General features: G+C 38.6%; 2 protein-coding genes across 3 annotated transcripts in view; one reads left to right on the forward strand and one right to left on the reverse strand.

Annotated features, from left to right (window-relative positions):
• Nucleotides 1-2,685: 2,685 nt before the first annotated feature.
• Nucleotides 2,686-14,910, reverse strand: LOC122786664 (voltage-dependent calcium channel gamma-6 subunit-like). 2 transcript variants are annotated; one of them, XM_044053124.1, is made up of 8 exons: nt 14,897-14,910; nt 14,004-14,149; nt 11,280-11,771; nt 9,560-9,670; nt 8,564-8,672; nt 5,161-5,235; nt 4,122-4,259; nt 2,686-4,053 (listed from the first exon to the last, which is right to left on the reverse strand). In XM_044053124.1, exons 3-8 carry the CDS (start codon nt 11,472-11,474, stop codon nt 3,833-3,835), a joined length of 849 nt encoding a protein of 282 aa, XP_043909059.1. In that variant the 5' UTR covers nt 11,475-11,771; nt 14,004-14,149; nt 14,897-14,910; the 3' UTR covers nt 2,686-3,832. The 2 variants fall into 2 exon arrangements, with proteins under 2 accessions (XP_043909059.1, XP_043909058.1); XM_044053123.1 differs by lacking the exon at nt 14,897-14,910 and having other exon boundaries at nt 14,004-14,192.
• Nucleotides 14,911-15,440: 530 nt separating this feature from the next.
• si:dkey-14o18.2 (neuronal pentraxin-1) overlaps nt 15,441-16,849 on the forward strand; it is an 8,856-nt gene continuing 7,447 nt past the window's right edge. Inside the window, exon 1 of the mRNA XM_044053324.1 lies at nt 15,441-15,695. The gene's annotated coding sequence lies outside the window, so the exon portion shown is untranslated. The remainder of the gene's footprint in view (nt 15,696-16,849) is intronic.

A 16,849-nucleotide genomic window follows, 5' to 3' on the forward strand; every position in this document is an offset into this window, starting at 1 on the left:
AGCAAATACCCATTAAATAATTGGCAAATACCCAGTAAATACTCAGCCTAAAAAATACCATATAATACAGTATAGTCCCATTAAATACCCAGTATAGTCCCAGCAAATACCCAGTATAGTCCCATAAAATACCCAGTATAGTCCCAGGAAATACCCAGTATAATCCCATCAAATACCCAGTATAGTGCCATAAAGTACCCAGTGTAGTCCCATAAAATACCCAGTATAGTCCCAGCAAATACCCAATATAGTCCCATCAAATACCCAGTATAGTCCAGCAAATACCCAGTATAGTCCCAGCAAATACCCAGTATAGTCCCATCAAATACAAGTATAGTCCGAGCAAATACCCAGTATAGTCCCATCAAATACCCATTATAGTCCAAGCAAATACCCAGTATAGTCCCATCCAATACCCAGTATAGTCCCATCAAATACAAGTATATCCCAGCAAATACCCAGTATAGTCCCATCAAATACCCATTATAGCAAATACCCAGTATAGTCCCATCCAAGTATACAGCAAATAGTATAGTACCAAATAGCAAATACCCAGTATAGTTATAGTCCCAGCAAATCATAATAATACCCATTATAGTCCCAGCAAATACCCAGTATTGTCCCATCAATACCCAGTAGCCCATACCCTTTATAGTAATAATCACCCAGTATAGTCCCAGCAAATACCCAGTATAGTCCCATCAACCCAGATAGTCCCATCAACACCCAGTATAGTCCAGCAAATACCCAGTATAGTCCCAGCCAGCAAATACCCAGTATTGTCCCAGCAAATACCCAGTATTGTCCCAGCAAATACCCAGTATAGTCCCATCACATACCAAGTATAGTCCCAGCAAATACCCGTTAAATACTTGCACAATGACATCAATATCTCACATTCTTATTTTTCCATTTCACTGTAGGTTAATATATCATGTGTTAATGTTTAAAATACCAAGTACAGTAAATATTAAAACTGCATAAATTATAAACGTATAGTCCCATCAAATACCCAGTATAGGCCCATCAAATAATAATAATACCCTTTATAGTCCCAGCAAATACCCAGTATAGCAAATACCCTGTATAGTCCCAGCAAATACCCTGTATAGTCCCATCAAATACCAAGTATAGTCCCATCAGATACCCAATATAGTCCAATCAAATACCCAGTATAGTCCCATCAAATACCTAGTATAGTCCCATCAAATACCCAGTATAGTCCCAGCAAAACCCAGTAATGCAGTATAGTCCCATCAAATACCTAGTATAGTCCCATCAAGTACCCAGTATAGTCCCATAAAATACCCAGTATAGCCGCAGCAAATACCCAGTATAGTCCCATCAAATACCCAGTATAGTCCCAGCAGTCAAAATACCCATTAATGTCCCAAAATACCCAGTATAGTCCCATCAAATACCAGTATAGTCCCATCAAATACCCAGTATAGTCCTATCAAATACCGAGTATAGTCCCATCAAATACCAAATATAGGCCAATCAAATACCCAGTATAGTCCCATCAAATAGCTAGTATAGTTCCATCAAATACCCAGTATAGTTCCATCAAATACCCAGTATAGTCCCAGCAAATAGCTAGTATAGTTCCATTAAATACCCAGTATAGTTCCATCAAATACCCAGTATAGTCCCAGCAAATACCCAGTATAGTCCCAGCAAATGCAGTATAGTCCCAGTATAGTCCCAAATACCCAGTATAGTCCTATCAAATACCTAGTATAGTCCATAGTATAGTCCAAATAATATAGTCCCATCAAATACACAGTATAGTCCCATTAAATAGTATAGTCCGCAAATACCCAGGATAGTCCCAGCAAATACCAGTATAGTCCCATCAAATACCCAGTATAGTCCCATAAAATACCTAGTATAGTCCAATCAAATACCCAGTATAGTCCCAAATACCCAGTATAGTCCCATCAAATACCTAGTATAGTCCCATCAAGTACCCAGTATAGTCCCATAAAATACCCAGTATAGTCCCATCAAATACCCAGTATAGTCCCATAAAATACCCAGTATAGTCCCATAAAATCAGTATAGTCCATATATAGTCCCATCAAACCCAGTATAGTCCCATCAAATACCCAGTATAGTCCCAAATAGCCAATATAGTTCCATCAAATACCCAGTATAGTCCCATCAAATACCCAGTATAGTCCATCCCCAGGAAATACCCATTAATGTCCCAGCAAATACCCAGTATAGTCCTATCAAATACCTAGTATAGTCCCATAAAATACCCAGTATAGTCGCAGCAAATACCCAATATAGTCCCATCAAATACCCAGTATAGTCCCATTAAATACCCAGTATAGTCCCGCAAATACCCAGTATAGTCCCATAAAATACCCAGTATAGTCCCAGCAAATACCCGTTAAATACTTGCACATTGACATCAATATCTCACATTCTTATTTTTCCATTTCACTGTAGGTTAATATATCATGTGTTAATGTATTAAATACCAAGTCCAGTAAATCTTAAAACTACATAAATTATAAACTCAATTTAGTGTCAGAATATTAGTTATTATTATATATTATATTAGTTTCAGCCATAAAAAACAATCATATTTTAAGTGAGTCATGAATAACCCTGACCAATCATGACTCAGCACTATTTATGAGGACGTCTCAAAGAACCAGAGAGAATCTGACGACATGAAATATTCATGTCATGTTTAATAATAAAATCAAGTCATTTCAACTCAAATCCATTCAGTGCAGGAAAAGTTTCCTCTTCATTAGAAACATGATGAGCGACACAGGACGTTACCAAAATAAAAGCAGCAAAACACGACTGAGTGAAATCAACAAGACGATAAAACCATCTTTAACGTAGATTTAACGTCTTCATAGAAACAAGAAGAAAACATGAGAGTTTAAAAAAGCCTGGCTGAAGGTCACATGACTGACAATAATCTGGTTTCCATGGAAACCAATAATCCCACGACTGATGTTATTCTGAATATTTTCAAATTAAGATCTTTACAAGAGTCACAGAATAACCCATAATATTCATGTTGACATGTTATGGAAGATAATCTGATTATGACTCATCTCTTCATTACATCCACTGTTGTGAAAAAGCTAACAGTAATACGCTATAATCTGATGAAGACATAAATCAAATGAGGAGATTAAAATCAGATTACTTCAAAACATGTTTACATTTACATGGCAGAAACCATCAGATTATTGTCCTAATTGGATTAATACTTTTGTTTAAATTGACATGAATAATCAGATTATTGGCTTTATTCTGAAAAATACATTATTCAGATTATCATGTTTGTATGAGTTGTTAATAGAATATTCAGATTATATTCAAATAACACAGGGTGTAATCTGATTATGTTGACGCCACATCCACTGTGAGGATGCTTCATGCTGAGTGTCAGATTACTCCACATCTTAATCTGATTGGTTGTTTTAAGTACAATTTTGATCTCATAATCAGACTATTGTCTTAATCAGATTACTGAAAACTGCTGTTTATTAAAATTTTGAAAATGATATTTTAATGTGATGAAAGACGATAAACTGCAGAAATAAAGCAGATAAATTAGCAAATAAGCAAAAGAAAATAAAGTAACAAAAGGTTGATTCAAGTCACTTGTTTTAGCTTCTACAGTTTTATTAATCAGATTTAATCTAAGAATGCCGTGATTTTAGTGAACAAACAGTAAACAGTAAATTGCCAATGATTGTAAGACGACGCTGTTTCACAAACACGTCACAGGACGAAGATCGTTTTACTCAGACGTCTTTGGGAAACAGAAGAAAAGTGCAATACCACCTCCTGACCACTAGCTGCCGCTGTCCTTGTGAGGGAGACACTTCTGCCAGGGGCTGTAAGGCAGCGCCAGCAGCACGAAGAGGATCCCGCCCACGATGAGGACGGCGCCCGCGCAGCCGATGCACGACACCGACCACGAGAGCTCGTGGTGCAGAGGAACCGTGTGGTCGCTGGACAGCAGCGCCAGGACCGACTGATGGAAGACCACCAGAGACAGGAGCACCAGGACGCCTGTGAGGTCACACAGAGGTCACACAGAGGTCACACAGAGGTCACAAAGAGGTCACACGGGTACTGACCTGACAGGATGAAGCAGAACGACGCTGGTTTGAGGAAGAAGAGGATTTCTTTGCTGAGAGCCATCGTGATGCAAATGGCTCCCATCACCATGAGGAAGAGGCTGAACAGAGCCAACATGGCCGCCGCTATGTTCAGATCTGCACAGGTGAGGAGGACACGGTTATTTTTGTGCATGATATAACTTTTCTGACCGTTTTTCTGTAAAAACTCATTCTTTATAAAGATTAGTAAATTAATCAAAACTTTATTTTGAAATTGGATGCATGAAATAAATCTACCAGTGTACGGGAAAGTTCAGGAAATAACCTTCTTTATAAAAGTTTGTGTTGTGTGTAATTTCAAAGCACTCTACACTCACTCACCCACACCAAAGTCCACAGAGAAAATCAGTGGGAGTTGCTGATCCACTGCTGCCTCCATCACTAAGTTCTAAAGTCTTATTTTAGTGAATTTTATTTTTAAAATCCTTCATTCAGATTGACCTCAGGGACACAAAGTGACCAGCAGCTCCTGTGTCCCCGTCAGCTAAAAGTCTGTCTCAAACTGACGTAGATTTGATTCAGTTTGTCTTTTGTTAAGTGGCTAAAACTTGTGTTTACACTTCACCTGCAAAACCTGCACTAACCCTTTAAGACGCCAGAATGAAGGTGCGTTCAGTGAAATACATTTGAGCGGCAGATGCCAGTGATTCGATGATCTTTAATCTTAGCTGAAAATGTCCTATAATCTCAGTCCTCACTAATGATTTCATGTCCACGCGTCCGTGTTTATATTAAATGTGGACACAGCGTCGATGACACTGTCGTCTTTTCCTGGTTCACTTCTGTGTGATCTCGATGATACATTATGTCTCTGCCAGTGAAAATGAGAGGTTTGACGGCACTTGAAACGCAGCGTGGGAGGATTAGATTTGAAACACTCAGCCGAGCAGACAATGGGGAGGCAAGGATGAGACGTGGGACAAAGACAGACGGACAGACGGAGGGGCAGAGAGGGTTTGAAGAAAAGGAGGCGGGGACGACGAGGTGAATGACTCACTCTTCTGCGTCGTCTTCTGGAACATCACAGCGTTTTCCCCTGTGGTGAAAAACTTGAAGTAGGTGCAGTTAGATTCTGTGAGAAGACGAGGAAGAAGAAGAAGAAGAAGACGAGGAAGAAGAAGAAGAAGAAGACGAGGAAGAAGAGAGACACAAACATCATCAGGTCACCTGGTTTTAGCTGGAGATTATCATCTCATTATCATCTCCAACAGTGAGTTTATAAATGTTCTCATGGGCTAATAAACAGTCACTTGTTTTAGCTTCTACAGCTTTTGCTTTTATTTAAGAATACTAAGAATCTAAGAATGCTGTGATTTTATTGAACAAACAGTAAACAGCCTCCATTTGTGTCTACTTCTAAACCACTCACTCTCCCACACCAAAGCCCAGAGAGAAAATCAGTGATTTTAGCTCACAGGGACACAGGATTTGTTGATCCACTGCTGCCTCCATCACAAAGTTCTAATGTCTTATTTTGTCACTTTGGCATTTGAAATCCTTTGTTCAGATTAACATCAGTGACACAAAGTGACCACACGAGGCAGCAGAAGACCAGCAGCTCCTGTGTCCCTGTGAGCTAAAATCACTGATTTTCTCTATGGGCTTTGGTGTGAGAGAGTGAGTGGTTTGCACACTTCAGTTTCCTGTTGGAAAAGTCTGTCTCACAGTGAGATAAAGACGTGAACGCGTTCTTAAGACATCCCCGGGTTCTCTCTGCTCTCTTATAATTGTTGAAATTCCAGGAGCCTCAGAACTCGTCTCAATTATTCTCTGTAATCACGTGTGAACGTCAACGACGAGCTGAAGGTGACAATCCGACGCTTTCCAGTGAAATGAATTCATTAATATTCCACCGTCTTCTTGCTCGTGTGTTACAGTGATTAAAGTTTGATCGTCACAGAGAACGTGACGCCTCACTCTGAGCATCAGAACATCAGTCTTGATAAAGTGCGATCAAAGCCTCTGTGCTGACGTACAACTCTAAACAATCTGTTTTTACATGTAGGTTTTCAGTCATTAGAAGATGAATATAAATAAATAAACTTGGTAAAGACATTGAAAAAGAGATAGTACAATGTTAAATCTCAGATGACAAGGCAGGTCACAAGTTAGCAGCAAGTTAGCAGTGTAATTGGCTATGTCCTCAGTGAAGTTATAAGCTCCAACTCAAGCTAGTAAATCCTCAGCTACTTCACATGTGATGCGAGTTATCAACACAGCTACACCATCAGCTAGCAACTTTATCAGGTACGTTATCAGCTCCAACTCAAGCTGGCAAGTCATCAGCTACAATGCTTATCAACTGTGACCCAAGTTAGCAACACATTAGCTACGTCATCAGCTTGGAGGCAAGTTACCAACTCTATCATCTACATCATCAGTTCCAGCTCACGGTAGCTGTGAAGCAAGTTAGCAATGCACATTAGCTACAGCTTGGACACAAGTTAGCAACTTTATTAGCTACGTCATCAGCTAAGTTATGAGATCAAACTCAAGCTAGCAAGTCATCAGCTACAATGCTTATCAACTGTGACCCAAGTTAGCAACACATTAGCTACGTCATCAGCTTGGAGGCAAGTTACCAACTTTATCATCTACATCATCAGTTCCAGCTCAAGTTAGCTGTGAAGCAAGTTAGCAATGCACATTAGCTACAGCTTGGACACAAGTTAGCAACTTTATTAGCTATGTCATCAGCTAAGTTATGAGATCCAACTCAAGCTAACAAGTCATCAACCACAACACAAGTTAGCAAGTCACCAGCTACAATACATGTTAGCTGTGATGCAAGTGAGCAACGCACATTAGTTATGTCATCAGCTTGGACGAAAGTTATCAACTTCATTAGCTATGTCATCAGCTACAACACAAGATAGCTGTTGCCCAAGTTAGCAATGCACATCAGCTACGTCATCAGCTCCAACTCAAGGTAGGGAGTCATCAGCTACAGCGCAAGTTACCTGCAGCGCAAGTTAGCGACGCACATTAGCTACATCATCAGCTCCAATTCTAGATAGCAATACATCAGCTACATCTTCAGAAGTGATGCAAGTTAGCAACTTTATTAGCTTCATTATCAGTTAGCAATGATGATTTTCACAGTGATTTAGTGTAAAATGATGCAGGAACTGCTGTCTAAAAAAGTCATTTTACAGAGAGTTATTTTACAGTGTAGTCAAGACAGTGAGGATTCACTGGGTGAATATTTCACACGTTGGTCGATGTCGTTGCTTTTGTTCCCTCATTAAAAAGTGCCTTCAGTTACAGTCTGTGTTCACAACGTCCCACGATGAAACAACGACAACAACCTAATTAACCCACTAAACCAGTAACCCTGTAAATGTAGACTGTGTCAGGAGTCTGTGTCTGTGTGTCTGTTCTGCTGTTTATGAGTCATTCTTCAAAAGTGGGAGTTGATACAGGTGAGTCATGAAAAAGAGAAGAGACGCTGCTTTTTATCTCTGATCTTTGTTCACATTTGACCAAATGAAGCCTAAAGTAAAACGTCCACAACACACAGAATTTACTTCATCTGTGAGCAGCACACAAAAACCTGGATAATGATGTCGTAGCAGCTGCAGATCTGGATTACAGTGGTTTTTGATCACTCGGTCAAACCAGAGGAAGCTCAGGATTCCCCAAAAACCCAATGATGCATTTTTTTACTTGACCCAAAAGGTCTGTGATAATGACTCAGGCCATGACTCATGCGGGCAGTCGTCAAACAAGCAGACAAGCATCATCTGTCAGAGAGTCAGCGCTCACTCATAACTCATTCATAAGTTATGAGGCTCATTCATAACTCCATCCTTCAAACCTGAGCCGACAGACGTGCAGTCAATCATCCGCTCACACAAACACAGTCATCACATCCATACACGTCACAAACCCGGTGATGAATCCACACCATTGCGTTTGAAAATGCTCTGGATACGTTCGTCATCCTCGCTAAAAACACCAAAACTGGTTCCGTTTTTTTGTTTGATGCTTTTATTTGTAAACCCCTGTTGTTGTCATAAGTTGGAATTTCTGATTTCCTAATCGTAACTTTTAACTGGAACGCCCCCTTCAGGTCAGATTTCCAATTCTGAAAGTCAGCGCAACGACAACAACATAGGATTACAGTATGGCTGTCATTTGCGTCAACAGTAAAAGTTATGCTATTCTAACTGTAAATGTCACATCTGTCATATTTGTTTCACAGTAAATCCGTCGTACACGCAGTATTTTAGATTGACAAACAAGCAGTTATGGTTATGGTTATATTGCCCCCTGTTGGCTTGGCATGCTGTTACAGTGGGGTTTAGCGTTTCTATGTGGACAAAGAAGAAGAAGAAGAAGAAGAACTTGGATTGTTGTTGTTTTTTCTACTTGTGGATGCATGTGTGGGTCTGAATCACCTCCGGGCAGCTCCGCAGGTCCACAGCTCAGTCTCTCTGGGTCGATATCAGTCACCCACAAGGTCTTGGTGCAGCCTTTCCACAGACCATAATGAGCCGTCAGACAGGTCTGAAACACAGGGATTCAAAAGTAAAAGAAGTTAGCTTTGATACAATATTTTCACACAGTAAAGTACTTTTAAGATGCATTTTTTTCTGGACTGCCTACATGCATGTATATAATATAATATTATTAATATAATATATGTCATAGAAAGAAAAATACATCCATAAAGATATAGAAAATAAATTGTTAAAGTTGATTTTCAATGACCGTCATGTGCTACAAAAACTAGATTGTATAATATCCAACAATAATTTACAATAATCTCATTTTAAAACACTATAAGGTTTAAGGAATTTGTTTAAAATATTTGTTGGTACTTATATATAAGGTTAAACTGTTAAATACAAATTGAAGGTATTTCTTTTCTTTCTCTTTAAAATCAAGTGATGATGTCACTTCCCATTTGTTTGCTTCTTCCTGTTTGGCAAACATTTGAATGAAGCGTCGTAGCAGAAAACGCAGTAAGTCGATTTAAAGTCACTCATGTTTCAGACGATCTGCTGCGAATCATCTGACTTAAAACTTTGTTTTGAAAAGTGACTTAAAAACAGCTGCTTTGTAATTGTAAGTCAAACGTGAAGCTATCGTCAGCGCTAACTACACAGTTTATTTGTATTTATGACCGTTGTACAATGAAATGTTGATTTAAGAACATGTTTGTGTTCATCCGCATTGACCGGACTTGAGAGTTTCAGACAAACTTGAAGACATTTATGAGCTGAATGTGAATCTAAAGTTGTACCACATGCTCACTAACAAGCTAGTAACATGGCTAATAGAGCACACACACACACACACACCATCAGGGAAGGACTTAGCCACATTAGCTGCTACTTTGCCTAAAGAGCAGAGTTTGTGTGCGACAGTGAAAGTCACACGTGATGTTTCACCTGGTTGTTGTAAAAACTCTTGGACGGTGCCAGCTCCACCCAGAACTCCGTGCCCACACCGAGCACCGTGAGGACCACGCCCACGATGGCCACGAAGAACGCCAACTTGATCTGGTGACAGAACATGTTGCAGGATTTGAATGTTCAAATGTGGTCAGTGAGTGTTGTTTTTGGAGGTTCCTGTGGTTTTAGGATTGTTTCTGAAGGTTGTAGATGTCATTTTAGGAGGCTCCGCCCACTGGTCACTGAGGAGCTTCTACTACATTTACTGTTGTTCTTGAAGGTTTCAAGCTCAACAGAAAGGTTCTAATGGGCATTTTATAAGGTTTAGGAGAAGGTTGAAGTGGGCGGGGGTTCGCTGTAAACCATCTTCGCCCAGAGCCCTTCCAAGCCGATCTAGAGTCGGTCGCGGCGCACCACCGGCGGAGGAAATTTCATGTCAAACTTATGTGTGACACTGTTGTATGATGAAGTCGGCATCAATTCATGGAAAAACTGTTGAAAAGTTGAAATATGGAGATTATACTTCTTAAAAAAAAACTGACTAAAACTTTTTTGAGTTTTCGTCGACTAAAATTGGACTAAAACTATCACACATAGAAATGACTGAAATGTGACTAAAACTAATAAGCGTTTTAGTCCAAAAGACTAAAACTAAGACTAAATCTAGAATGGCTTCCAAAAACAACAGTGCACAGTTCACCATCCAGAGAAACATCCAGACCAGTCCAGACCAGGAGCTGAATACCAGAACATGGAAGAGAGGTGATGTTTGTCCATGAAAATAAACCACTTTACCACGACAGCACAGTTTCTCTTACTGCACATTTGATTGGTCTTTGTATATTTGACTACTTATTAAACTATTCCATTTAATCAACACATTTAATTAAGATTTTCTGCAAAATGCAATAGATTACAACATTTATCTTATTTGCTCTGTTTACATAGCAATGCTGACACCTATTGGTGATTTACTGGTACTACTGCCTTAACAATGACACTCACAATGGATAAGATAAGGATCATTTAATAGAGCCTTGTAGTAACGTATAAATACGGTAATAAAAATCAAAAAATAGTCTGATTAATATATGACACATTACTTATTTTGGCATAAAAAGAACCAACTCGTAACCAAAGACTACGCTATGTAAAATATGAATTGACTTTTATTAGTAACTTTGGTAAGTTTCAGATTTCAATTCATAAATAACATCGATGGAGGGGGGCCCAAAAAATACAGTCTGCCTAGTATAGTCCATTTATTTCATCCGGCTCTGCTTGTTTGCGAAGGCTTAGAGTAACATTAGGAGGTTGCCGTGGTCACTGAGGAGCTGCTACTATACATATTGTTGGCGTAGATTTTTCAAAGGCTTAAAGGTTCTTGAGTGTATTTAGATAAGGAGGGTTCTGTGGTTGTTTTTGAAGGTTAAGGGGTCAACATCAAGGTTCTGGGCGTCATTTTAGAAGGTTTAAAGGGTTATGATGAGGCTGTAAATGTGACTAAGGAAGTTCTGTTGTTCTAGATGACCTTTTAGAAGGTTAAGGGGAATGTTAGTTTATTACAGTTTTTGAGGTGCAACAGCTGCTCTAAGAGTTATTCATGGGTGTTTCGGGGGTTTGGCTCGTTAGCTTTCTCTTTAGCTTTGTGACGGTTATGTTAAATTTTTGCCATAGTGGAAAACTGAAGACATGGACACAGCCACAAACGGGTCACCTTTCCCTCCTGCGCCTCACTCATGTGTCCCATGGACGTGGTCCTGCGACGTTTGTTCCCTCCGAACGTGGTGCGTCCGGTCATCAGACTGGTCAAACCTCCCTGACTCGCTCCTGCTGGTACCGGCACCGTCCCTCCTGCCGCCGGCACCACCGTACGGCCTTCCTCATCGGTCACGAAAAAGGTCGACCACATTCTCTCAGAGCGGAAAACGACTAAGACGGCTGCGTCTGACTTTAGCAAAGGAGTGTAAGTTGTGAAACTCCAACAATCCAAAAATGAGAGGTAAACGTTTCCGTGTTCTCAGTTTGTGCCCAAAAAACAAAACCTGTCAGAGCAGAGTTTATCAGGGAAAGACGAGAATGAGTCGTCTCTTCAGGAAAAGAGTGATTAAAAAACAGTGGATTTGATGAAAACCTGACAAATGAGTCATGATGAAAGAGTTAGAGGGACGAGGTAGAGGAGGAGGAGGAGGAGGAGGAGGAATCCTTCCTGCACAAGAGAGCGGGAAGAAGAAAGAGGAAGAAAATGAGTTCATGTTTGTGACACTGTAAAAAAGAAAATAGTTGAATAAAGTTAATTGATTATTTATTGTTAAGGTCACACAGGTGAATTACGTTTACAGCAAAATTCAGTCAAATTAAGTCGTTAAAACTTCATTTATTATAATGTTTTACAGTGTATTGAGACTTAAAAATAGGAATTCATTGAGAAAATAAAAACAATTTTGGGTTTTACAGTGTACTGAGACTTAGAGGTGGAACAAAATCTGATCTCATTAATTCAGAAAAACTGCACTAAAATACGCTTCCATACTAAATAATTTCAAAATCAAAGTAGCATTTCCTCTGTAACTGTAAAATAAAGCAGGGTAAGACTTTTATTTTGATAGTCTGTTGTTGACTCTGTATATAAGTCAACAGTTATTCGCTATCATGACAACGAATAATAATTAACAAACTGCCGGTAGAGAGTCAACATGTGACTATCAAAATAAAAGTCTTACCTTGCTTTTCTTTTACACATTGCAGTTACAAAGTAAATACTATTAATTTGAAAGGATTTGGTACAGAAGCATATTTTAGTTGTTTTTTGAATTAAGTATTTCATTTTTGTCTTTTTGAACTCCTTAAATCTCACTACACTGTAAAACTATAACTACATTTTTTTAAGTTTGCAGAACAATAGGGTGTTTTTGTTTCCCAGAATGCATCACCAGAGACATTCCTCACTCACTTACACTCATGTTCATTCTCATAGTGAAGCAACATGAAGAAAAAACCTTTAGCATAGCAGAGCCACAGTCGCTAAGCTATTTTCAGATGTTATGTAACAGTAAACGTGTGCAGAGTGAAGTCACGAGGTGCTGCTGCTGCTGCTGCTGATTATCTGCTGCTGCTGATGATGATGATGATGATGATTATCTGCTGCTGCTGATTATCTGCTGCTGCTGATTATCTGCTGCTGCTGCTGATGCTGCTGATGATGATGATGATTATGATTATCTGCTGCTGCTGATTATCTGCTGCTGCTGATTATCTGCTGCTGCTGATGATGATGATGATTATCTGCTGCTGCTGCTGATTATCTGCTGCTGCTGCTGACTCAGTGACGGGGGACTTGGTGGACGCTGGATAGTTTCAGAGTTTGAATGAAGCAGCTGTTTCACCAGGACGACGTGACGACAGATGTCATCCACTTTAACATTTTAGGTAGAAGAAAAGGTTTTATTTAAAATATCTGTCAAATTACACAATAATATTAATATTTACTGAATTTGAGACATTTTTTAAAATCTTCTATTTCATTTATCGTCATGAAAATGTCCAGAAACTTACTCTGATATTGTAAATTCATTTTTTAAATGGCACCAATTCATGATATATTATAATTATTATTATTAGAAGCTGAACTGTAGTATTTGTATTTAAAAATATGAATTTTTGTTACTGTTCACTACTTTGTTTTTTAATCATAATTTTAACTTTTATCAATCAGTCACCAATTTCTTATTGATTAAGATCGATTGATTGAACCACATCAGTTTTTTTTTTAAAGCTTCAGTATCATCATGTGCATACACTGTAAAAACAGCACTGGTAGAAATAAGACAAATATTCTTAGTAAGTAAATGTTTGTCTAGAAAACGTTGAACTCTTTAAAAATAAGGAAAAACTGGACAAAATGTAAGAAATCTGTGTTTAAATTCTGTCGTATAAGAAATATTGAAATATTAAATGATATTTTTTATATTATATGATTGATTTTAGATTATATGATATACAATAATAAAATGAGTTTTATTTTGTTTGATGAAGATGAAATTTAATTAATCTGTGAGAGTGAATTTAACTTCTTTACTTAATACAAAGCAGACATCATTGTTAGGTTTTGGAAACATTTAACAGTCATTTTCTAAAAATAAATGGACAAAACAATGGAATATTACTAATTTGGCTCAAATTTAAAAAATAAATAAATAAATGAATAAGAAGAACCTGCAGGAGCAGCAGCAGGAGTGAGTGAGTGAGCAGCAGCAGCAGCAGCAGCAGCAGCAGCAGCAAGACATTGACGTTTTTGTGTTTTTACAGAAACTTTGTTAAATACATGCAATTTTTCAAGTTTGTGACCCTTTAAAATTATTTTTATTTTGTCTCAATATTAAAACAAAAAATAACAAGCTTCTTTTTTTCTGCAGTGAAAAGGTTTTAAAGCCGTTCTTACTCAAGAGTGAGCGCCGCCTCCACTGGACACACAAGGACGATAAAACTCATTACAGTGAGTTTCACACGTTCACTGCTTCAAATATCCGTTTGCACGTCTCCAAAAATAATCCAGCGTGGAACCAACCGACGAGAGGAAAGTTCCTGCTGCTTTGAGTCGAACATAAACACAGAGAACAGGTCACATTTATTCACACACACACACGCACACACACACACACCGTACACCACACATACACACACACTGTACACTCACACATACAATACACACACACCATCACACACACACACCGCACACACACACACCCATAACACACACACACACACCGTACACCACACATACACACATAACACACACACCACACACACACACACACACACACCACACATACACACACACACACACACACACACACACACACACACACACACACACACGTACACCACAAACACACACACACACACACCCGTTCGCATTCATGACTTGAGGGGACATTGCATTGACTTACATTCATTTCCTGGAGACCTACACCTAAACTTAACCACATTTAATACTGGCCTAACCCTAATCCCAATCCTAATCTCAACCTAAATTTAAAACATATCTTCACCTTAAAATGTAGTCATTTACGTTGTGGGGACTTGATTTTTGTCCCCACAAGGAAGACAAGTCCCCATAATGTGACTGTGTAAACAGGTTTAGGTCCCCACAACATTAATAATACCTGGACACACACACACACACACACACACACACACACATCTCACCCTCACACACACACACACACACAAACACAAGTCCAGATGCCAGGGAAACATTCATGTGGTCACACGTGTCTCACACTCTCATTCACCACTTCACAAACAATAGTGACATGAGGAAAAGTTGCTGACCTGGTTATTGTGTGTGTGGCTCTGCTCAGAGGGTGAGGGTGAGAGGGTGAGGAAAGGAAGTGAGGGAGAGAGAGGGCCGGGGGTGAAGTGGTCGTGTCAGCACGGCCAGTGTGTGTGTGTGCGCACGCGCGTGTGTGTGTATTTCTGTCCTCCACCTGTTAATGACATTAAAGCCGACCCGGGGGAGAAGCGGGTCGTGTCAGCACGCCCCTGCTGCTGCTTCTGTGTCTGTGATTTAAGAGAGGATTAAAAACAAGCACCGCCTCTGATTGGCCCACGCTGACACCATGTGACCACACACACACACACACCTTAAACCTTTAAATCACTTTTTCACATGTTAAATGACAGCGTGATGTTGCAGTGGAGAACACTGGTGCCTCACAGCATGTAAGGTCCAGGGTTTGATTCCCACTCCCTGTGGATGTCCTGTGTTGACAAACAGACAGACAGATAGATGTGCCTCCTTGCATTATGACAAACTGTGTGTGTGTGTGTGTGTGTGTGTGTGCTGCTCTGTGACCTCTGACCTTGTGTCACAGTGAGATGAGATTACAGCAGCACAAAAGTTTAACAGGATTCATTAACTCACACGACCTGAGGATGAAGCTCACGTTCATGTTCATATACTGTCTCTGTCTTTATCTGTTATTGTGTGAAAAGACTGTGTGTGTGTGAGACAGACAGACAGACAGACAGACAGACAGGGTTAACATTATCTGTAAATCCTCTTGTAGCTGATCATCATTGAGTGAACGAACGAAGCTGGAGCACAGACTTCAGAGCTGCAGGTAACCAGGTAAGAAAAGTGTTTACTCGAGTTTTTACTTCAGCGTTTAAACCAGATTATTGTTGTTGTTGTTGTTGTTATTGTTATTATTATTGTTATTATTCAATACATGAGAGGAATTAACAATCATTCTGAACATGTTTGTTTGTGAGTGAAAAACAGGAAAACCAAATAAAAACTGGTCATTTAATTTAACTTGGATTTATTAATCTGGAGTTAATCTGGTGTTTGATAAGAAAGATAAAGAGAAACATTGGTTTATTTAAAGTGTGGAAGTGACCACGGCCTTGACTCTGACCTTTTAAAACTACATTTATTTTTATAAATGTATTTAATCTGTTAATAATCCAGGGCTTCATGTTGATGAATGTGTTTCACAAATAAACTTTAAACTTGAACTAAATAAATATGTTTGTCAAAGTTTTACATTTTGCTATTTAAGTAAATAAATATTTACAACCATCATTAAAGAGAAATGAACGACAGTCATGTGATTAAAATTGTTAATGATCATTCAATTCAACTCAACTTTATTTGTAAAGTTCTTTTACAACTAAAATAAGTAAAAACACATAAAACCTCGTATAATAAAACAAATGTAAAATAACTTACATACAAAGTTTTACATCTATAAAAAAGTGCTGCAGGTGTCGCGCTGTTTGTCGTCCCCTCACATTCACAGTGGAACTCATGTTTTCACATCTGAGGGAAAATTAGTATTTAGATTTTTTTGGTTTGTTGAGAGTTTAAAGTTTAAAGGGATTTAAATGTAATTGTGTTTTTTTTATAAGTTTAAGAAACGCTGCTATGGATGAAATGAATATGATATTTTATTTTATTTAGCACGTGTCGAGGCTTCACTGCTGTTCTTTACGTCCTACTTTAGCCTCTGTGTAACATAAACACATATATATGATAAATAAATGTTAAATCTGTCACTGACTTTAAGAAATCTTGAAACTGTTCATTAAAACTCGGAAAAACTGAACATGTAAGAAATGTAAAATTCAGTTTATTTCTTATATAAATGATGTAAATGTGTCTTATATTTACACACACACACTGACCTGTGTCTGTATTTAATCACAAACTTAATTTGCGATCTAAACAATAATGTGGCAACAGATTTACAGCCTTTTTTAAATAATAAATCACTTTAATGA

The sequence above is a fragment of the Solea senegalensis genome, linkage group LG20 (assembly GCF_019176455.1).
Source record: "Solea senegalensis isolate Sse05_10M linkage group LG20, IFAPA_SoseM_1, whole genome shotgun sequence".
NCBI classification, from domain to species: domain Eukaryota; kingdom Metazoa; phylum Chordata; class Actinopteri; order Pleuronectiformes; family Soleidae; genus Solea; species Solea senegalensis.

Excerpts from the sequence above, each read along its gene's own strand:
- LOC122786664 (XM_044053124.1), bottom strand. The coding sequence starts at position 11,474 with ATGTGGTCGACCTTTTTCGTGACCGATGAGGAAGGCCGTACGGTGGTG. Across the intron at positions 5,236-8,563 it reads ACCTGCGGAGCTGCCCGGAG|AATCTAACTGCACCTACTTC; the intron begins GTGATTCAGACC and ends GTCTTCTCACAG. Across the intron at positions 4,260-5,160 it reads CCAGAAGACGACGCAGAAGA|ATCTGAACATAGCGGCGGCC; the intron begins GTGAGTCATTCA and ends TCACCTGTGCAG.